Genomic DNA, 21,664 nt, shown 5'->3' with positions numbered 1-21,664 from the left:
GGCGCCCGCCCCGCCGCCGTCACGTGACCCGCGGCGGCCGCCCCGCCGCCTCCCGCGGGCTCGGCGCTGCCCCTTCCTCCCTCCTTCCCCGCGGCCTGTCCTGGCCGCGCGGTGCATTGTGGGAGCGGCGCTAAGATGGCGGCGGCCGCCGCTGGGCTGAGCTGGAGGCGGGTGTCTTCCTTCACGGGGCCGGTGCCGCGCTCCCGTCACGGGCACCGCGCGGTCGCCATCCGCGAGCTGGTCATCATCTTCGGAGGCGGCAACGAGGGCATCGCCGACGAGCTGCACGTCTACAACACGGGTGCGCGGGGCGGGGCGGAGCGGCGGGCGCGGTCCCGCCGCGGGCGGGGGTGGGGAGCGGCGGGGCGGCGGGGAGCCGAGCGCCGCGGCGCTGTCACGTCCCTGCAGGGCTCGGGCGCTGGGCTCGGGCCCGCTGCCCGGCCGGGGGTGGCGCCCTAACACCGCCCGCAGCCTCCCGCCCTGCCCCGAGGCCGCTGACTGGAAAAGCGTCGCCCGCCTCGGGCACGGCTCCGGGGGTCGCGCCGCGCCCGCGTAGTGCCGGCTTCGTTCGTGGGGAAGGGACTGGAGCTGAACGAGCTGAGGCACGCGTCTCGCTGAGGGAAGCGAACGTGCTGGCGTCGGGAGGCTTTCCAGGCAGGGAGCTGCTACGGTCTGGTTTGTGTGCGGAAGATGGGATGCCTGAAGAGTTTACTCCGCGCCGTGCTGTATAAGGCTGGGAAACTTCGGTGCGATTTCAGTTGTGGGGCTGAAGCGGAGGAGTGAGTGGCTGCCGCTTCTCGTTGGCTGCCGGTAGCGTGTATTGATAACATGAAGGCTGCAGCCTGTGGGCTGTGCTTTCGACTCGCCGACTTTTAGGAATCATTCAGAAATGCCTGCCTTCCCCGCGTACTCCAAAAAGGAGTCTGTTTTTCCATGGTAGTGTAAAAATGTACTTGATCGCGTTTCCAGGAGGCAAGGGAGGGGTCTCCTAACCGTGCTCTTGTGACAAGTAATCAAAATAAAGCTTTTCGGTACGAGCATAGGTCGCTCCGAAAGTAATGCCTCCTAGTTATTTCCATGGAAACTGCAACAGATGCAAGGAACCCAGTAGCACTATTTGGTAGAGCAAAATCTCAGCTTCAAAAGACTATTTTTCAACATGGTCACCGTCATTAGCTGTGCATTGTTGTCACTGATAAGTAAGAGCCTGCATGCTGTGATCATAAAAACCTGTATTGGCAGAGGTGACCCATTGTTTCACAGTATTTCACCACCTCACTGTGCTCACATCCATTGTTTGGTCTCTGTAAGTATTCAGCAAGTGTCAGTGAATGTCGATGGGTGTCATTTCTTTGCATGGAGAAATTCAGTGACTCACCTTTGCTTCGTACACACTTGTGTCAGGCTACATTCTGTGAGACTGTCCCTCTGCAGCAACATACATTGGGGTGTTGGTGGGAAGGTTCAACCTCTAATGTTGTGCTACCAGCATCCTCCTCTGACACTGTGGGGCAGCATCATAAAATAGAAGGCATTACATTTGGAGCAGCTTTTATATGCCTTTTAGAACAAGGGCTGGGATAGATGCCTTTTCAGTGAGTCTTAAATCATATTTTTATTTTTCTGCCCAGACTCCAAAGGTGTACACTCCTTTGCCACAGTGGCAGGAAGGGCCATGACTCAGTTGTTGCAGTCCCCAGGCAGGTGTTTGGTTCAGACTGATGTTTTTTGGCTGAGGACTGAGGTGCAGGGCTCTGACTTGGAGTGCCTGAGCTTGGGGTGGCACCCATTGTTCCTGCTGTGGGCATGATGACTTCCAGAGACCTGGCACATGGGGAGGACTGCTTAATCCCCTGCAGCAGTGGCCACTGGAAGCTTTGAAGTTGCTAGCCGTGAAAAAAAAGCTTTGGAAAAGGAGAACACAGTGTTTCCCGTAATTCCTTAATTCTAATACAGTTTAAACAACAACATGCTACTGTATCAGCCAGTCTCAATTTTTTTTTCCCTGCCTCTGTGTTTCTCCTCTCCCTTTTCAGTGCCCTACTCTGTAGATACAAACATTGGTCCTAGAGTTCTGTAATTAGTTTTTCAATGGGGCTTTTAAGTCCAGGTACACTGCCACGTTGCTGCAGCTATGATAATTCTGCTTCTAGGACTGGCACTCTGACTTAGTATAGTTATCTCTCCTGTGTGGAACAGCACTTGTGTTCCTCATTAGCTTCTTTTTTCAGCAAGTCTATTAAATTGCTGTATGACCTCAGTAACTGTCTTGGTGTCCTGAGATTCATATACTGTGTAACACTGTTTTCATAGAGGTACTGGGAGATTGTTTTGGCTGTTTTATTTGTTTTATTTTTCTTTCTTAAGTGTTTTGTTTTAAGCATTGTGTTAAGCAGCCCATTCACAATCATCTACTGGTAAAGGTAGTTATTTAGATAGCAGAGATGTTTTAAAATACACTTTTTTTTCTGTGTTTCAGTGTTTAAATCCTTTTTTTTTTTTTTAACTGTAGCTACAAATCAGTGGTTCCTTCCTGCTGTAAGGGGAGATATTCCTCCAGGCTGTGCAGCGCATGGATTTGTTTGTGATGGTACCAGAATACTAGTCTTCGGAGGAATGGTTGAATATGGAAGATACAGTAACGATTTATATGAATTACAGGTAGGAGATGTTTGAAAATGTTCCAGTTTTGTGGAGTACTTCATTTATCTACTTAGGAATAAGCACATTTTACATTACCAGCTGTGATACGTGTGAAGATATTTCTGATTTTGCATTTCTTGTGTTTAAGGCAAGTCGATGGCTCTGGAAGAAAGTAAAACCTCAAGCTCCTTCCACTGGATCTCCACCTTGTCCTCGACTTGGCCACAGCTTTTCTTTGTATGGTAACAAGTGCTACTTATTTGGTGGCCTCGCAAATGAAAGTGAGGATTCAAACAATAATGTTCCCAGGTATGCTGGTTTGGATTGATCTCAGTGACTTAAAAAAGCAAGAAAAAAAAAGACTAAATGCAACAACTTTGAAGAGGAACGTTCTAGGGAGACTGTCCTGCATGATGCACTGATTGTAAGGTGAACGAATTGCATGCTAAGAAGCTTAGATGTTCCTTCTGCTTATGCCACTGGAAGGAGCATGGACTGAAAGCTCTGACTTTTTTTGAGAGAAACCTGAGTAGACTTTGGTATTTTCCCTGGGTGATATTTTTAAGAATGCTTGTTAGTTAGAATTAAATACACAAAGTCTCACGGGTCATCAGGGAATTCACAATGGAATTTTCACCTATAATGCTGTGGAAGATAGTTAAAATCTTTTCAGAGTAACAGCTGGAGTTGCCCTTATTAAAAAAGTAAAAAAGTTCTATGGAACTGAAATTTAATACTGTGTTGACCTACAGTTGAGAGTGCTTATATCCACTGGGCAATTTGAAACTCATTAAACAAGAGGTACCCGGAGTGAGTGCCAAGATTCAAAAGATACCTAAAAATAACTTACCAACGTTAACACATGGCTAATTGTCTGTTGGGCAGCCTGAACACATCAGAAAAGAAGCAGTTTCTTTTCACCTTTGTTGCCTTAGAGTTGCAGAAGTTCTTGAACATCCTGTGTGCGTTTCTTACAGCTCTGCAGTTTATTCCAAGTTTCTCCATACATAGTAATTTCAGCTGAGAATGTTGTTTGCCAGTTTGGAATGTTTCTTTGATGAACCATAGTGCATGAATTACGATATGAAAGACTACTTAGAAGCAAGAAGTTACTGTAGTTCATTTTGTTTTAAATTAGTTTTGTTTAGGTACTGCCCATAATGCCATCAAATGTTCTGGAATTTTAAAATTCTCCACTCTTTCAAGGCAGAAGTCATAATACATGGAAGCAGTAGGGGTTTAAAGCTCACTTACAATCTTGTTAATAAGCATACTTTTCATGCTTCCTCGATAATTTTTCAGATATTTAAATGATTTCTACGAACTGGAGCTGCAGCACGGATCTGGGGTTGTTGGCTGGAGTATTCCTGTGACAAAAGGGATCTTGCCATCTCCCCGAGAATCACACACGGCCATTGTGTACTGCAGAAAAGATTTGGGAGTTCCAAAGATGTATATTTTTGGAGGGATGTGTGGCTGTCGGCTTAACGATCTCTGGGAACTTGACATAGGTGAGTTTTTTTTGCCAGTAGAAGTGCAGGGACCTCACTGGCAATGAGGAAATTAAAGTATGTAAGGATTAATGGCATTCTGTAGTGCTATTGAGAATTGCGCTGTGGTGTGAACCTTTTGTAATTTTTGAAATGAGACAGATACAGCATTGTTTACATTTATTATCCTCACCGATTTGGATTATGCTGTGAGATCGTTGTCTAAGATTGCTTTAAAGATGTTGAGATATCTGTGTTGAATAATCATAAAGAAAGTGGGTTTAATATATCCTTTTGAAAAACAGTTGTTGAGAATTTTGTATGATTTTTTAAAAGAAGCTCTAAGTGCTGTTATTGCACTTTCTTTTCTAAATTGGCCACCTTAAAAGGTGAAATTTCGTTTTGTTGAATTCTAGAGGGATGTTCCCACCTAAACCCCAGGTAGTATAAAACCCAGCAGTAAATTATTTGAGGATTTTTATTCTTTTTCTTTTAGAAACCATGACCTGGTCAAGACCAGAAACTAAAGGGACAGTACCACTTCCTCGCAGTCTCCATACGGCCAATGTAATAGGAAACAAGTATGTCTGTTGTTAAAAGCTCAACTATAGAAAGGTACACCTAGTAGGAGAATGGCAATGCTTATCCACTACTGCTCAGTATAAACCATCAGCCCTGTAGAGTGCTTCTCTGCTTCTGTTACTCTACCTCAGTGGAAATTAAGAAGTATTGTTTTTAATTTAGAATTATCAAACTGTTGGTGTTTGATACACAGGATGGTATACAGCAGGATGGTCTGCTCAACCCACAGGCATTTTTCCAAGCTTCTCGATGCATCTCTGTGCATTCCGGGGCAGAATCAGCTGGACCTGAGCTGGTTCTGTCAGGAGCCAACTTCAGTGCCTCTGTGTCTGTGACAAGGAGATACCTACACAAAGTAACTGGCCCAAATAATAGAATTAGTTCTAGGCAAAACCATTCTGTATTTTTTGTGGACCAGTTTTTCTGTGGTCTCTTCTTCGTTATTTCACTTCTTGTCAGTATGACTTGTTTTGTCAGATAGGACCAACAAAATGGACTTTTAAACATGCATTTCAGTCCATTTCATATCAGTTTACAAGCCAGGGTGAGGAGAAAGAGGCAACAGATGGGGAAGAAGTGAAAAAGTTTTGTGTTCTCTGAGCCAGGAGCTTAGCTTTTTTTTTTTTTTAATACATGAAGTTTTATTAGGTTGTAGCCTGCATTGTGCTTTGAAGTTTCGATGCCCGACTTAGATACCTGCCTTCTAACTATAGAATTATTTACTAAAAGATCTACAATGAAAGTGTAGAAATTCCATGTAAATGCATAATTTTTGGAGAGTCTCAGCAGTTTGGTGGTTTGTGAAAAGATGAAGTAGTAACTTCTGTATCTGGGAAGTTGTTTGAGTTTGTTGTTTGGTTGTTCTATTTTTAATCAGTTAACTTACTCAAAAATTTCAAAAGGTAGAGATCTGCAACAAGACTCCCCTACAATCTGATGTAAATCAGAACTGTAAAGCACTGGAAATTTTCTGTTTTGTCCTAGTTTGAGAGAGCACATGCAGCAGGACTGGAAATGTTAATTGGCTTTTCTTTTCTTTTTCCTTCTTCCCTCTTTTCTTTCATTTCAGAATGTATGTTTTTGGTGGATGGGTTCCACAGTCAGCAGGAGGTGAAATTTCTACTCATGATGGTGAATGGAAATGTACTGGTTCATTTGCTTATCTTAATTTGGGTTAGTGTTTCTGTCTTTCTGGGAGTGGGCATTTTGAATTAATACTTTCCTAATAGAGCAGAATTAAACGTTCACAAGACACTGAGAAAAGTTTGAAGACGTACAGCTGCAGACCCAGCTGACTACAAAAAAAAAAATACAATCCTTTTCTTCAACTTTCTTAAGTTTTTATTTCCTTTTGGAACATTCAGTAGATTTGCTGATGCAAATCTTTGTTTATACATCTTTAGTACTAGGTAATATAGACAGTACTTCTCCATTTGTAGTGGGACACGAGACAGATCCTGACATGAGTTTTTTCTGAATTGCAACAGAACTGTCCCTGATGTTGTGTTTGAAAATTGATCCTGTATTAGTTGAATGTGGCTTGCAAATTAACTGAAAAGTGACCTTCGTGTTGTAATATTGAAAATGCAAATGTAGTCATTTTATAAAAACAGAGGTTATTTATCTCCATTTTCTCTGAGCAGTTAAGTGTATTAACATATGTATTGCTGGTTTTGAAAAAATGACTAGAAACTAAATTTTTTGAGTTTCATTTGTTAGATACCACAGAATGGATAGGCCTGATCTCAGATTGCCAGGAAGACAAAAGTAACTTGTTACCAGGGCCAAGAGCAGGACACTGTGCTGTAGCAGTTGGCACTCGTCTGTATATCTGGAGTGGTAGAGATGGTTACAGAAAAGCTTGGAACAATCAAGTTTGCTGCAAAGACCTTTGGTACCTTGATACTGGTGAGTCAGAGATAAATAAAGGAATTGTTTTGTGCTCTGTATTTTATTAATGTGTAGGAAGCTGTCAAAATCAGAAGCTCTGAAGCTGTAGCAAACACAAAGGTGTTCTAAATTTTAAAGCTTATTCCCGTGAACTGTACGTAGTTGGCAGTCAGTTGTTTGAAGGCTACAGCTGTAGTTCCATCTAAAAAAAAAAAAAAAAAGTAATAAAAAGTTTGTTTAAAGCCTCTGGAAGAATGTTGTGGCTAGATTCTGTATTGTATGCCATGGTTGATAGATACAAGATTCTAATGGATATTTTACCTAAAGTTTAAGTTCCTTACATCTTTTCTGAGAGTGATCTTTTCTGTTGCTGCTACTTTTTTTTTTTAACCAAACTCCACCGTCTTATGGGATCGTTGCTGCTGCTGCTGCTTCCTCCTCTTCTGGACTGCTAAAAGATACAGAGAAAGGACCAAATTCTTCTGGGGCTGAAGGGATTTTTGGAGCACTGATTGCTCATTATTAATTGAAATGATGGATATTTATTAGATCGCAGGACCCTGAGATAGTACTAGGAGTGAGGGGACTAGAATAATACTTTCAGGTGGGAGTTCCTATCTACTCAAGCAGAAGTGTGAGTTATTAGAGATTGTGAATTATTTAGGGCAGTGGAGAACATGTTTTTGTTGGTTTTTTTTTGGTTGTTTTGTTTTGCTTTTCCCCCTCTGAGAGGGTTGAGTTTTAAAAAAAAAAAAAAAAAAAAGGAAGAGTAAGGGAAGAGCACATGCTAGATCCTAGTCAGGCGTCAAGGCAAGCAAGGGGAGCAGGTTGTTGGCATTGAGTCATGCCTGGGCTTCAGCCTGCACAAGCTTTTGAGGGAAAGTTCACTTCAGCTATAAAGAGCAAGCAGAAAGGAAGTGCAGTCCTCTTTGAATTCTTTCCAGGAATACGTAAAGGTTTAGGAGTCAGAGCTGTATCCAGTCTTCTGGGAGAAGACGAGGATCTCTTATGTGTGTAGTGCCTATGGTGATGTCTACACAACCTGAAGACATAGCAGCAGCAGAAAACCCAGCTGTCAAAACCCTAAGAAAAGGCATAAAAATGTCATTAGTTCTGAATTCTCTAGAATGGCAATTTGCAATTTTGTGCTTGACTTGGCACTTTTGACGTTGTCTCCTGCTTATTTTGGTATATATTGTACTTATGTGAAAAGGGAACTCTTGATTTTGCTAGCACTATATAGATATTTCTTAAACTGTTAAAAGAGAGCAATTTCAAACATGGCATCTTGTCTTTCTGGTTTCTTGTAGAGAAACCTCCAGCCCCCTCACAGGTCCAGCTGATTAGAGCTACAACCAACTCTTTCCAAGTGAAATGGGATGAAGTACCCACTGTTGAAGGATATCTTCTTCAATTACATGCTGACTCACCGGTGCCATCAGCAGCTGGAACACCTGGCACTGGGGTTCCTGAGACATCAGTGCTGAGTTCACAAGGTAGTCATCACATCACTTTATGCTATTGCTTGTGCAAAGGCAGAGTAAATATTTCTGTAAGTAATGAATACGAGTTTGTTTTAAAAAACAAGATCATTTTGAGAGATTCTGTTTCTTTGGCTGTTCCTGAAATACATATGTCATAGTTGTAGAAAACTCAGCTTTAACCTGTCTCTGTCTGTTCTGATCAGAAATCTGAATGCTGAAGATATCTGTGCAGTGCTGGATTGTTTGAGAGCAGGCAGTGAGGAAGGGATTATAACTCACTGTTTGGCCAGTTTCATTTCAGTTTAACAGCTGAGTTGTCCTTTAGGCAGCTTCATGTTTCCCTTTGTTTACTGGAATAGATTCCACCCAACATAATACTAAGGTCTGTGTAACCGATTGGAATTTGCTTTTGTTTACCTGAAAGGTGGCTCTTCTCTGCATCAAAGTTCACAATCATTGCCTAGTGTCCCTTGCCCAGAAATGAAGGTGGATCATCCCAGCCAAGCAAATAATGTCATTCCTAATAACGTAAGTGTAAACTGATAAACACCAAGGTGGCAAAGTAGTGTGGGAAGTGAGAGAACTGCCAAATACTTTCCCAGTTTTTAAAATCCCTGCATACCTTTAGATCTAAGGAGACCCCCAAACAAAACAACAAAGAAGACACCTGAAATGCTTGCTTAGTTCCTTATATTCATCTAATTTTCATGATTGATGCAGTCTTTAAAGTCCTCTTTGTGGTAATATGTAAAGGATATTGTGACTGTATTGACTTCCAGAATGCTAACTGGGAACCTGCTAACAGTAGAGATGTTTTACGTCCTCAAAATGTTCATGAAATTAACATGAGAAGCAGGAAGGATAATGCATATTTCTTCTTTGTTAGGGTTTTCATGCAGTTTTAGATATTCTACTATTTTGGCAATTTGAAAGAGAGAGGAAAATCTCTGTCAAGGGGATCACAGTTTTAGAAATGTAGGCCTTTTCTTAGTTGGGTAAGCCCTCAGATCTGTATGGAATCCATATTATATTCTTACAGAAAATGAACATAGAAGTATTGTGAATTTTACTAACAGTAGAAATCTTAGATATGTACCAGGAGAGCAATGGGTGAAAGTTAGAATTTCTAATTGTTATTTTGCTGTACCCCAGTCCCCATTTCTCATCTGCCTAGTAGACTAAATGTGTGCATCAATGAGCTTCCACGTAATAAGAGTGTGAGCCTGCTCAGATAAAACGTATATGGGATAGGGGTACTTCTAAGTCAGTTTAAAGCTTGAGTCCTTGTTTTATGTGGCAAAAAAATGTGGATTCTTAGGTTGGTTGCTTGTTTCAATTTAAAACGCTAAGGATATTAGAGGGATTTCATTTGTTGCTTTTGAGCAAGCCTTTTCATGCCATGTCTGCAGCTGACAGTTCTGAACTTGGCTGTTACATGTTAACCAATGTATTGTTTTGGTAGGTCCAACTTTCCCTTTCATCCAACTCACTCTTAAAAATAGAAGGAAAAGAAAAGGTTGCAGCATCCGAAAACAAGATTACACAGGAGACAATGAAAAACCATGCAGATGCAACAGCGTTCAAAGAATCAAATGCCCCTTCTCTTTTGCCTGTTTGTACTTCAAGTAAGATATTTATAGAATAAAAATTAGTAAAAAAGCAAGTGTTAAATCATCTAATAAGCACAAAGTAAAATTATTTGTCTTGCAATTTAAAATTAATTTACATGTTCTTGTGGTTTATAAAATTCCTTGTGCTAGCTAATACTGTGCATATTTTTAGAAGGTATGAGGAAAAATGAGATGTTCAGTGGGGTGAATCCAGGCCCAAGCACAGGATCTGTTTATATTTGATTTTTATGTAATTTAGATGGTGTGACCATTTTTATTATCTTCGCTGTAATTTAAGTATTGCATGCAAATTTGGGGTCTTAGTGCTGAGTGAGAAAGAGCCTTGCACTGTTGTCGATGAAGTTGATTGTTATGAAACTCTGATGTTCATTTGTGTGGGTGTTTCTTTTTTTTTTTCCCAAATGAATTCTTTCATCACCAAATGGATATGAAATACATCCAACGCAAATGAAACTGCAGTTTTAATATAACTGTGTACATATATCTGGTTAGGACTATGCAGACAGGGTCTTACATAGCTATATACATAAAGCATTTGTTTTATTTGTTCACAGTGTTCCTTATTGATTTCATAATCAGATCTAATCTAAATCTCTGTTTTTATGTGAAACCAAAGCCATTAGATTAAGTTAAGATCCGTGTTCAGTATCATCAGTATTGAATTCTGGTTAATATTTTTTTTTCTAAGGTCCTCAGACTTCAGCAAATGTAGGTGAATTACATGACTTGGACAAACGAACTGTAATTCCTGATGCTTCTGTATCCAGTACTGTCTCCAGCACACAAACTATGGTAACCCAGCAGGCTGTTAAAACTGAATCATCAAGTACAAATGGGGCAGTTGTTAAAGATGAAACTTCACTAACAACATTCAATTCAAAATCTGAAGGTTTGAAATGTGTTTCACGTACTGTATTTTGAGCCATGTATATCTAAGGCCATCAGAGTTCCTGTAGTGTGGTGGGATTCCCATCTTGACTAGTACCTGGGTTAGAGATAGGGCTTTGGGCTACGGAGGATCTCAGGCAGCCTGAATGATCTCTGCTATGATTTACATATCTCTAAAAATCAGGGTATTCTTTTACTTTTATAAACCGCTTGGTTTTCTGTAAGTGAGAAGTCTTTCAAATCTTTATGCAGATGCCTGTTTTATAAATAGCCATGGTGGGCAGTTCTGTTGCCTGTGTGACATTTGCTTTCATCTGGAGATTGCTTTTTTTAGTCAGCAGAAGTCTATTGTTTGTAACCTTGGATTTTCTTCATTTTAAATAACTGACCTCTGTAATGAGCATGGCAGCTCACATGGCTGGCTCACCACTGGGCAGACGTGGTGACCTCTTTACAGTCTGTTTGAAATATCCAAAACAAGCATCAGTACAGAAGCTAAACATACGGGTAGTTCTTCGCATTTTGTTTTTCTTGGAAATCACCAGGCTGTGCTTGCTCTTGTTTTGAGTGTTAGCTAAAGAATGGTATTCTCTTATTGACACTGAGTAGTGTACTTTTTACTGGACAGTATTGTTTTTTAAAAGCAAAACACAAACACAAGTATAGAGTACTAATATTCCCTTGTATTGTTCGTGTGCTTTGATTTATTTTTGAAGATTTGTTTTTAAGTTTAAGAAGCATTGTCTTCCCATTTCTTAGGATTGCTAAAAGATTAATTGTTCTTATTAATACAGTCTGAATTCTTTATGTCAGAAGCAGTACATTAAGATTTTAGGCTTAGTGATGATACTGTATGAGCAGCCTGTGTGCCTCAATCTGATACTTCGATTGTTCACAATATTCTCTACTGAGTTCATAATTGTGTCACGCCTAAGGATAGAATTTCTGAGACCTGCCTTCCAAGTTCTGTATTATCTGCAGTTATCTGTGGTGTCAGCTTCTGTGAATATGAAGCAAGCCAAAATTAGTTGTCCATGTTATAAATAGAACTGCATGCAAAAGAACTTTGAGACATGCTTTTGCAGCAAACGCTTGTAAATGGCTGCTGAGGTCAACTCTGTGGACTTCATGTTAAATTTTTCTTAGAGTTAAGCTTTTTCAATGTAACTTTTTGTTTCTAGCTGCTGAAACTGCTTATTTCATGCCTTCAACAAAGGTCAATACTGGACAGGCAAATGATTCACATTCCTCTGTAAGTCTGCAAAAGCAAAATCAAATTGTATTCTGTTGATTAGTTGTAAGGGTTCTTCTGTTTTTCTTCAACCGTGCCTCTTTGACAGAGGAAAAAAAGGGCTGGAAGTGAATAATACAGGGGTAGACATTTTCTGTTGTAAAACTAATTGCATTGTGCGGGTTAGATTTGAGTCTAAGAAGCAGTTGTTTAGTTGGGAGGAGATCCAAGAATGTGTTTCAGCTGTTGAATCATTTTAATCGACTGACACAGTGGTGTGGGCTTTCTGCTGCATGATGTGCAAATGTGGAATGTTCTTCTGTCTGCACAGCTGAATTTAAAATGAGATATGCATTAAATCAGGTGTAGTGTTAGCTGCTGATGTGTAGGTTTGAAACATAACTGAACTGACATCTTGATGTTTTTCCCTAGAAGAGATGGGGACTGGCTATGCAAGCTGTAAATACTTCCTGAAAAAAGTAAATGCCTCCTATTTCACGTGCTTACATTTTAATACACAAAACCAAGATGCTATTTTTGCCACCGAAAGAGTGGAGCTAAGGATGGGGAGAACTAGCAGCTATTTAAGAGTTAGGATGCTTTTGCCAATAGCAGCTGACACTCCTGCCCCTTTTTTCCACACTAGCAGGAATACCATCTGTCTGTGCTGGATTGCACTGGCCATGCAGGTGCTCTTCCTGGTGCCTGGAGTCAAACAAGAAAGATGGCTTGTCTTTCTGGATCAATCCACACAGCTCCTATGCCTTGAACAGCCATTGTGCCATGCCACAGCAGAGGTTCTGTTCTGAGCTGCAAGTTTAGCAGTTGCTTGCTGCAGGGAGTTGGGGCTGAAGTGCAGTAAAATCCCAGACAGAGCTGCTTATGTATGACCAAGTCACACTTTTGTTAATCGCTGAGCTTGAGAGTGATTACATGCTGCTCTACACACCTAGTTCTACAGCTTTAAGCTTCTTCCCCTGCCTACTTCAACTAGGAAGCTGCAGTTACTCTATTTTTTAAGTGATGATGTGTTCCTAAATTTTTGAGAACCTGTTGGTTTTGAACAATATGTTAATAATAAATGCATATTCATTTGAAGTATACAGAATTACTCGCTGGTATGGAAAGGAATTCTACATATTCTAGAATCTTGAAATGTTTTTTTTAATGCTATATTGAAGTATGGATGATCTACATAACCTGTTCTTCAAATACTAGAGAACTCCACAAAGACAGATGGCACCGGTGAAATCAAGGGAAAGACAGTGGTATGATGTTGGAATTTTTAAGAACAGCAGTGCTGTGGTGAGCCAGTTCTACTTGCTGCCAGAGGAAACTCTGAATGCCTCTAACAAGGTAGCTGCTAATTTTTCTCTGACGTAGCTTGCACTTGTGCATTTTCAAATGTAATGCTCATATGCCTGACAACAAAATGTGGGATTTTCTGATGCTGCAGCACAAATGGGTCATTACAGGAGTTGTGTATTTTATGACCATGTAGTTCCTGGCATATTTGGCTTACATTTTTCCTAAACCAGACACATCTTCTGTTGTTTTCTCCTAATTATATGGAACATCTTATTGTGCTGTTGCTAATTCTTTCCGTGTTTCTATTTGTAGCTTTAGGAGGGAACTTTCAACTTAGTAAACTTTCGAGTCCCTGAAAACTGGACAGTACAGCACTTTACAGGCTGTGATTTCACTAGAGCGTTTTCAGTCAGTTTCTTCTCTGTCTCAAGGATCTTCACTTAGAAACTTTTTAAAATACTAATAACACCTAGTGTAGGATGTTTAAAAATCGGATGTGAAGGTGTAGTTAGTTTTGTATTTGGTTTCTGTAAGTTTATGTTGTTAAACTTAGAAGTTTGTATATTAACATCCGAAATATGTGTAACTTACAAAACATTTGTAGTTTTGGTGGTGAAAGTATAAATTAATGATGTCTAAGTGGGCTAGAAACAAAACTGATTACTGTGTCACCTAAATGGCCAGAAGTGCTTACACTCAGGAGGCAGTTCCTCTTGAAAAGATGTCTGAGTTGATTTCAAACTCAGAAATCAGTGTTCACTTACACAGACCTGACACTTACTTGTGTGTGATCTGGCTGTCACCAAATGGCCAAGTATTTAGCCATGCTTTCCTTTTACCAGAACAGATCTCTGCTTTACCTGCAGCACTTTACCCATTAGTAAACAGCTTAGTTCTGCTGCTTGTAGATGGAGCATCTGAAAGAAAATAAAACCCACGGAGGATTTTAATCTCTGCTACATATATATGTGTTAATGGGCAATCTGAGCACATTTCTCTCTACTTCTCTGAATACTGATTATGCTGTCCTGTTATGTAAGGTACCTATATCTTTCTACAATATATTTGCAGGATTCATAGTATAAAATTGTTAGTTGCTGAATGTATTCAACATACTGTCTTACAGCAGTGGGTTTTCTTGAGACGAAGAACAGAGCAGTTTTTTGAAAACGCTTCACATGCCAGTTTTAAAGAGTTTATGTAGCGGACTTCACTGTGTTTGTATAGATTGTGATTGCTTGCACGTTATTTGCAAGGAAAATAGTTGAATAGATCAGTTCAAGGATGTATCAGTGCACATGGTAAGCATGGAAATACACTAGTACATAATATGTCAGAATCATAGAATGGCTTGGCTTGGAAGGGACCTCAAGGATCGTCAAGTTCCAACCCCCCTGCCACAGGCAGGGCTGCCAGCCACTAGATCAGGTTGCCCAGGGTCCCATCCAGCCTGGCCTTGAGCCTCCAGGGATGGGGCATCCACAGCTTCCCTGGGCAGCCTGTGGTGGTGCTTCATTACTCTCTCAGTAAAAACTTCCCCTGATATCTAATCTAAATCTCCCTTCCTTTAGATTAAAATAATTCCTCCTTGTCCTACCTTTATATACCTGTGTAAAAAGTTGATCTCCCTCATGTTTATAAATTCCCTTTAGATATTGGAAGGCCACAATGAGATCTCCCCATGCCATTCTCTTATCCAGGCTGAACAATCCTAGCTCCTTCAGCCTGTCTTCACAGGGGAAGTGCTCCAGCCCTCTGATCATCTTTGGGACCCTAATGTACTTGTTACTAACTAACTGTGCTTTTCTATAGAAACATTGTGATTACCATTTCATAAAATGGTACCCTCTAGCTATTGGAATGAGTGTTTTTGAAAGAAAAATTTTTTTGAGGATAGGGCAGTATACTAATTAAATCATAAGCTATACAATTGGAGATGCTACTTTGCTTTTACTTTCCCAAGTAAAACGAAAACAGAGATACTGTTGACTTTAAATGTCTGAGTGTGCAGATGTGTGGGTGTGTGGTGTGCTTCAGTCAGAATCCTTCTATAAATCCCAATGAAAGTACAAAAATATTAAATCAGTTTTTGATTTCAGTTAAACTTATCTCAGTTTCTTGCTACCACTGTATATTTTTTTTAGGTAATTGTGTTTAGGATGCTTTTGAAAGTATTCAAATGTTGCTGTATTTTCAGATGGAAGATGCAGATGTACCAGACTACAGGTTACTTAAGAAACAGGATCTTTTTCCGGGCACAGTGTACAGGTTCAGAGTTGCTGCAATTAATGGCTGTGGTGTTGGGCCTTTCAGTAAAGTGAGTGAATTCAAGACATGCATTCCAGGTTTTCCTGGAGCTCCTTCAACAGTCAAAATCACTAAGGTGAGAAATGCAGATAATTGCTGTGTTTTTTTTTAATTGAAAGTTGTCATATTAAATAGTGACAAATTCTTCATTGTTGAATTCTGCCCAATATGATATGCTTTAAGAAACTGCTAAAATGAAAATATTTTAAGCCTTAATGATCATGTTGCAAGAGGCATCTTAATCATCTGATAATTTTTCCATTTTCTTTTCTTGCACTCAATTTTTTAGGAGTCTACTGTGTTAATCTATCTTTTGACACTTTTTTATTATTACCTTCCCAGGATGATCATTTTAGTCTTTTGGAATAAAACAGTTGTGATTTTACCAGAATTAGAGGCCACTCCTGGGTGACATGAATTGACACACTAAAATGCATTTTTATCTCTTAATCTGATAACTTTCAAGTAGATGTCTTTTATAAACCTCTACCCCAACAAAGGCCACCTTAAAAGTATTTGGAGAGGTTTTTCTTTCTTTGTATTTTGTTTTAATGGTAGGTGAGTTTTATTGTTTGGTGTTTCACATCACCTGACATCCTTCTGTACTGGTGAAAACTCAGTACATCTACAATGACAAGAAAGGGTGTACTTTGGAAATGTAGTGTCATTTGTTTGTATTCCCTCTTGTGTGAATCAGAAAATGAGTATTCTTATTTTCCAAAATATCCTTTAGCATCTGTGTTGTCTCTGCACAAGTATTAGTAGAAAGAAATTATTGCTTCTTGAATACAGAAACAGTGACAGAATAGGTTAGAATTTTAAGACCCTCCTTAGAGACGTGTTTGTATATTTATGTGTGTGTGTATAAATATATTATAAAGATGTTTTTATAAATTATATACTTAGTTGAACATCTAATGATTAACTGCATATCATATTTTCATATGCATCGTATTTTCTCTCTATTTTTTCCAGAGTGTAGACTGCATTCATCTTTCTTGGGAGCCTCCTGCTTCACCTTCTGGCAATATTTTAGAATATTCTGCCTACTTAGCAATACGTTCCACACAGTTGCAGGAAAACCCAAATCAGCTTGTATTTATGAGAATATATTGTGGTCTCAAGACATCTTGTGTAGTGACTGCTGCCCAGCTTGCAAATGCTCACGTCGATTACACTTCCCGCCCTGCTATAGTGTTCAGGATTTCTGCAAAGAATGAGAGAGGCTATGGACCGGCCACACAAGTTCGATGGCTTCAAGGTAATGTCAGTGTCAGGTGCAGCATGTGAATGGGCCGTAGCTGTGGCAGAGCTGGTCATGGCTCTAGAACCAACCCTTTGCCCAGCACTGTGCTTTGCACAGCAGCGAAACATCATTTTGTTCTTTATAGAAGTTTTAAGAAAATGCAGTTGTTCAATTTAGCATTATATTAAACACAAGCACAGGCAAGTAGTGAATGTTGGTTATGGAAGCTTACCTTGTCCCTCACATAATAAAATCTTAGTAAGCTTCCTGATTTCCCTGGTCTTAACTTCAGCTTAACAAAATTTTATTATAATAAGAATCCAGTTCCATGCATGGATGTAATCAAGTTTTTTTTCAACCTTTTTCCCTTCTGTATCAGAGTATTTTTTCATAAAGTGACATAAGGTGCATTTTTGTGATTGATACACTTCTTGAAGTCCGTATTACAGTTATTTAGAATAGGCTTTATCATCTCATTTCTGCACTTGAATTTGTACGAGTTTATGATTAGTTGGGAATGGACCAACTGGAAACTAAGCTTCATTTTAAGCCTGTTCAGTTCCCTCATGTCCATCTGTGCAGCTGCATAAATGCTAGCGCCAGCACAAAGGCACAAGTGACTGCTGAGAGAGGGACTGTGGCTCCTAATGGCAGCATATAATCTAGAAGCACAGGTGGGGTTTAAGTGATTCTTCAGTCCCAGTTTCCATTTTGTCATCTAGGCAGTTTTTGGTTCCATCGATTGATTGTATTTTTTCAGTTTTGCAAAATAACCTTTCACTTTCTGCCTTAGCTTTCTGCTAGCTGCAAGTTGACTTGGCTCAGCAGAAGGTGCTGTGAGCATGGAGGGAGGTTGGGAAGGGAAGAACCAGGGGGGAGCTCTGGTTTGTATCCCCTTCGTTTGCACTGAGCTATTGCTTGGGGTTTAGCTGTCCTGCCAGTCCTTTTGCTGTGATGTGCAGGGTGTAGCTGACAGTGTGCTATTGGGTACCTCACTGTTTGTTTGGAACATGTAATTTCTGAGATGGAGAGCAACAACAGAATCATAGAACGGCCTGGGCTGAAAAAGGACCACAGTGATCATCTAGTTTCAACACCCCTGCTATGTGCAGGATCACAAACCACCAGACCAGGCTGCCCAGAGCCACATCCAGACTGGCCTTGAAGAATTGTCTTGAGTTTAATATTCCAGGGCAGTGTTAACCTTTTATGGGGCAAGGGTTTGGGCCATGATCTGCATCCTAGAACTGTGCAGGAGTTGTTTTGATGCTGTTTGACCTCACGCACTATGTGAAATGATGAAATATCTAACAGTGTCTCCTTCTTTTTGCAGATATGAAAACATCAAGCTCAAAGTAGAGGCAGCGTAACGCATTTCAAGTTTTGAATGTAGTGTTTAATGTAACTCTTGTACTATTTGTAAATGCTACAAATATTTTATTTTTGCATTGTTTTTATCTTAAAAGTATATAACCTTTTTTACGTTTGAAACATCGGCGTTATATAGCCTTGCTCAGGTCTGAGTACCAGATAGGAATGATGCTGAAGATGCTGGGGTGGAGGACCATACTCTATCCGGCAGCTCTTTTTCATAGTGATAGTTAAAATGTCATTAAGTATATCAATTTTCAAATTAAAAAAAATGAATTGGCAGTGGTATTTGAGGTAGAGTTCCCTGTGATTGCCACAGATCTTGCATAGGTAATTCAGGAAGATTTAGTATGTGAGAGAATTCTGTTTGGTTTCAGTGTCCTACACCAAATTCTTCGTTGTGGTGTCTGAGTACAAGGCAAAATTTTCAGTTATTATATAGTAACTTAAAACACATAAATATTTTAATATATACTTTTTTGTAAAAAAAAAAAAAAAAAAAGGACAAAAACAAAAATGATTTTTCTACTCTTTGTAACAAATATAATTCTGAAAGATATCCCCTGAAAATTTAAAAGGAAAAAGATAAACTCCGTCATTTCTCTCATTAGAAAAAAATAAAGTGTAAATTCATTGTAAATGCACTACTAATATTTAGAATGGTCCTTTTGTAGTTGTACAAATCTTCAGCTTGTAAATACCAATGTTTACAAGAGACCTTCCTGGTCTTGTATGAAAACTTCCATGAGATTCATTCTCTTTTTTTTTTTTTTAAACCCATATGCTTTGCTTTTAGCATATGCTTGCTTTTTGCACTAATAATAACTTACCTCATTCCTGTGTTTGTAATCACTTGTGTTGCTTCCATCATGTTTCTGTACAACTTCAATCTGAAAATTTTAACCAAAGTTTAGAATACATGGTAAGCAATTTTGCACATACTGTATGGCAACTATCAACATATTTATTCCAGTTAATCTTCTTAAGTGCTTGTTTGCTTTACCAGTATATTCTACCAATCAAGTTCCGTATCTCCTTTTACTATGCATCATTTTACATTAACTAGCTAGCTGATAAGTTCAACAAGCATTACTTCTAGGAATAGGTTGATCCATTCCTACGCTAAATGGGAAAAAAAAGTGTTCACAGTAGTGAAATAAAGGTAAACATTTTAAATGCTATTTATGTATCTATATATAAACCTATGTTTACCAAAGTGTAGAGGAAAATGGCTGAGTCGGACAAGGTCATTAGGTGAGTAGATGGAGGCACCTAAATGAGATTTATTTTAAAATAAAATCTAAATTACTTACCTGTGCAATGAAGTTTATACTTTGCACTTTAATTTTGCCCTGAATGCCAAAATATTACACATCAAGGTAGGATTGCTTGCCTCTGCCAGTTAAATTTGTCTTAAGAGCATTTGTAAATAAAAATAAAAAAAAAAAAACAAAACAAATGATGTGCCTGGTTTGGTGGGAGAAGTATCGCTGCGATGTGAGAGGTGTAACAGCTCACATGCAGAGCAGATTTTATAGCCAAGTTTGAGTTACCCTGCAAGTCAGGGTTGTAACAGAAGTGCTGATACAGCCTTAATTATCACAACACATCACAAGCTATAATAGCATATAAAAAGTGCTGGGGACCATTAATTGCTATAGTAGTGTTAATTGTGGCACAGGAGTAACGCGTGGTCTTTCTCCAGAGAAAAATCCTGTGTTTATAACAATGGCAGATATCCCAGACTCACTTTTAACAGTGTTTATAGTATGAATGTATAGGATTTTTCCAGACGTTAACTGGCTTTAAAATACTTGTGTTTTAATGATCCATTTCATCAGGTATGATCTCACCACCAATACTGTCTGATAATTGAAATTTTACTGTACATGAGCTGTTAACTAGAAAAAATATAACTTGGTTTTCCTTATTAGTACTGTGAAAGAAGCCTTTAGAGAAAACACTTGTGGCTTTGGTTTTGTTGGTTGATAGCTGTGATCGTAGAGTTGTTATTTAAGAATAAAATCTGTTGGGTTATGTCTGGGTGGAGTTTTTTTTGCACTTGGTTTCACATGCTTTGCACAATTTGTTTTTCAGTGAGTGTGTCACAACTACCAAAGGGTACAACTGTGGCGTTTTCAATGAAAGTATGATTTCCTTGTAAGTGTGCTTTCTCCAGCTGACTTGACATGAAATGTCACTTTCTCTTCTTTGTCCGAATTGGGTGATGTTGAATAGTGATCATATGCAAATCCAATTCCTTACAGTTTTACTTTCAAATGCAATTGTGGTACATGCTGTAAAATACACTTTGTGGTCTGTTTTTAGGATTGTGTTTCTAACATGTCTGAATCCCACCTGTTTGCCTGTCAAGTAGATACCAGGCAAATACTGATTGTTCAATTTGAAATTAATTTAAAGAAGACTCTTGACGTCGACTCCTTGGGGATCTGTGTTATCCATTTATTTCACAAATCAATAAACAAGGTGTAAGAAGCTGAAATCTGTCGGGTGGCAGTGCCCGTGTTGTAGGGATCTCTAGGTTTACTCAATTCATGAGGGATGTTGTGCAGGTATGGCAGACGTCACTGCAACTTCACCGTTGGAATATTCTTGTGAAAGTGGGAATAAAGTGAACGAGAACCTACACTTTGTGTTTTCAAAATAATTATAGCAATATCTTTTGAATGTAGTTTGGAGTAGAGCACACGATCATGCCATAAACTCTGAATATAAAATAAGTATTACTGTTGTTATCTGATATTTCAGGATAGCGAATTTGACGTGAACTTAGTCTTACAGCCTGTTACTTAATGACCTCTACAAGGAAACTGACATTTTGTACAATTAAAGTTGATTGGTCTTATTTCAAAGCGTTGTTTGTTCTTTGTAATAAAGTGGTTGTCCTATCAAACGCATTGTAAGCAGTGATGTGTGCGTCTGCTTCTTCCAATAGGATAGTACAGAGAAGAGAGAGTGCTTGGGAGGAATGCGGAGGGTTTCTTGGTGAGTATTGTAAGACTGAGTGTTACTCTTTCATAAAAAGCATTTCCTTTTTTGGTTCTTGGTTCTTCCCTTTTGGACTTCTTGGTTACGTTATGGTCTGTTCAGCTGTTTGGGTTTTTGAATTTCCTAACTGAGGTCTCCCAGTTCCCCACCACAACCAGCTCCTCTCCTGTGCTCTCCACCTGTTCTCTACCCCTTCTGTGCCTTTGTGCCGTGCAGTTTGCTGACTGCCCTGTGACATGACTTTTCAAAATTAATTCTCCATCTAAGCAGCAGCTGTGTTCAAAAGGAATGGCAAGGAGTTTTGCTACAGTTTGTGAAAAGGATGGGGTTTGAGGAAGTGCTTAATGTGCTCAGAAAGCTTCTAATGTCCATCTCTGCTCCGAATGCTAGAGGCTATGGGCAAGCTCCTGAATTTGTATTGCCATTGGCTATGGGGATGTCCTGGGGAGAGAAGTACCACGTTTCAGCCCCCAAACACAAGCTCCTTGATTGAGGCTGGTTTTGATTTGCTGTCATTGCTTTACTGAGGGAGCTCTTGCGTTGCACAAGCATCTGCTTTTAATATATGACATCATTGCTGAGTT

General features: G+C 39.5%; 1 protein-coding gene across 3 annotated transcripts; it reads left to right on the top strand.

Moving 5' to 3' along the window:
* The first annotated feature begins 76 nt into the window (after positions 1 to 76).
* HCFC2 (host cell factor C2) lies at positions 77 to 20,985 on the top strand. 3 transcript variants are annotated; one of them, XM_031600021.2, is made up of 16 exons: positions 77 to 301; positions 2,513 to 2,661; positions 2,792 to 2,952; positions 3,946 to 4,154; positions 4,630 to 4,714; positions 5,785 to 5,888; positions 6,435 to 6,623; positions 7,916 to 8,101; positions 8,514 to 8,617; positions 9,552 to 9,714; positions 10,409 to 10,609; positions 11,790 to 11,860; positions 13,058 to 13,195; positions 15,345 to 15,530; positions 16,430 to 16,715; positions 18,034 to 20,985. In XM_031600021.2, the coding sequence occupies exons 1-16, from the start codon at positions 136 to 138 to the stop codon at positions 18,057 to 18,059; spliced, it is 2,424 nt and encodes an 807-aa protein (XP_031455881.1). In that variant the 5' UTR covers positions 77 to 135; the 3' UTR covers positions 18,060 to 20,985. The 3 variants fall into 3 exon arrangements, with proteins under 3 accessions (XP_031455881.1, XP_031455880.1, XP_031455882.1); XM_031600020.2 differs by lacking the exon at positions 18,034 to 20,985 and having other exon boundaries at positions 78 to 301; positions 16,430 to 18,027; XM_031600022.2 differs by lacking the exons at positions 11,790 to 11,860; positions 18,034 to 20,985 and having other exon boundaries at positions 79 to 301; positions 10,409 to 10,512; positions 16,430 to 18,027.
* The last annotated feature ends 679 nt before the right edge of the window (positions 20,986 to 21,664 follow it).

Source organism: Phasianus colchicus, chromosome 1 (genome assembly GCF_987193195.1).
Source record: "Phasianus colchicus chromosome 1, bPhaCol1.hap1.1, whole genome shotgun sequence".
NCBI lineage: Eukaryota > Metazoa > Chordata > Aves > Galliformes > Phasianidae > Phasianus > Phasianus colchicus.
The sequence above is the reverse complement of the archived record's forward strand: the minus strand, read 5'-3'. Positions and strand labels throughout refer to the sequence as shown.

What these genes read in the sequence shown, in the direction of transcription:
- HCFC2 (XM_031600020.2), top strand. Translation starts at nt 136, where the DNA reads ATGGCGGCGGCCGCCGCTGGGCTGAGCTGGAGGCGGGTGTCTTCCTTC. An exon ending in ACGATTTATATGAATTACAG is followed by an intron (nt 2,662 to 2,791) that starts GTAGGAGATGTT and finishes CTTGTGTTTAAG; the next exon opens with GCAAGTCGATGGCTCTGGAA. An exon ending in TCTCTGGGAACTTGACATAG is followed by an intron (nt 4,155 to 4,629) that starts GTGAGTTTTTTT and finishes TTTTTCTTTTAG; the next exon opens with AAACCATGACCTGGTCAAGA.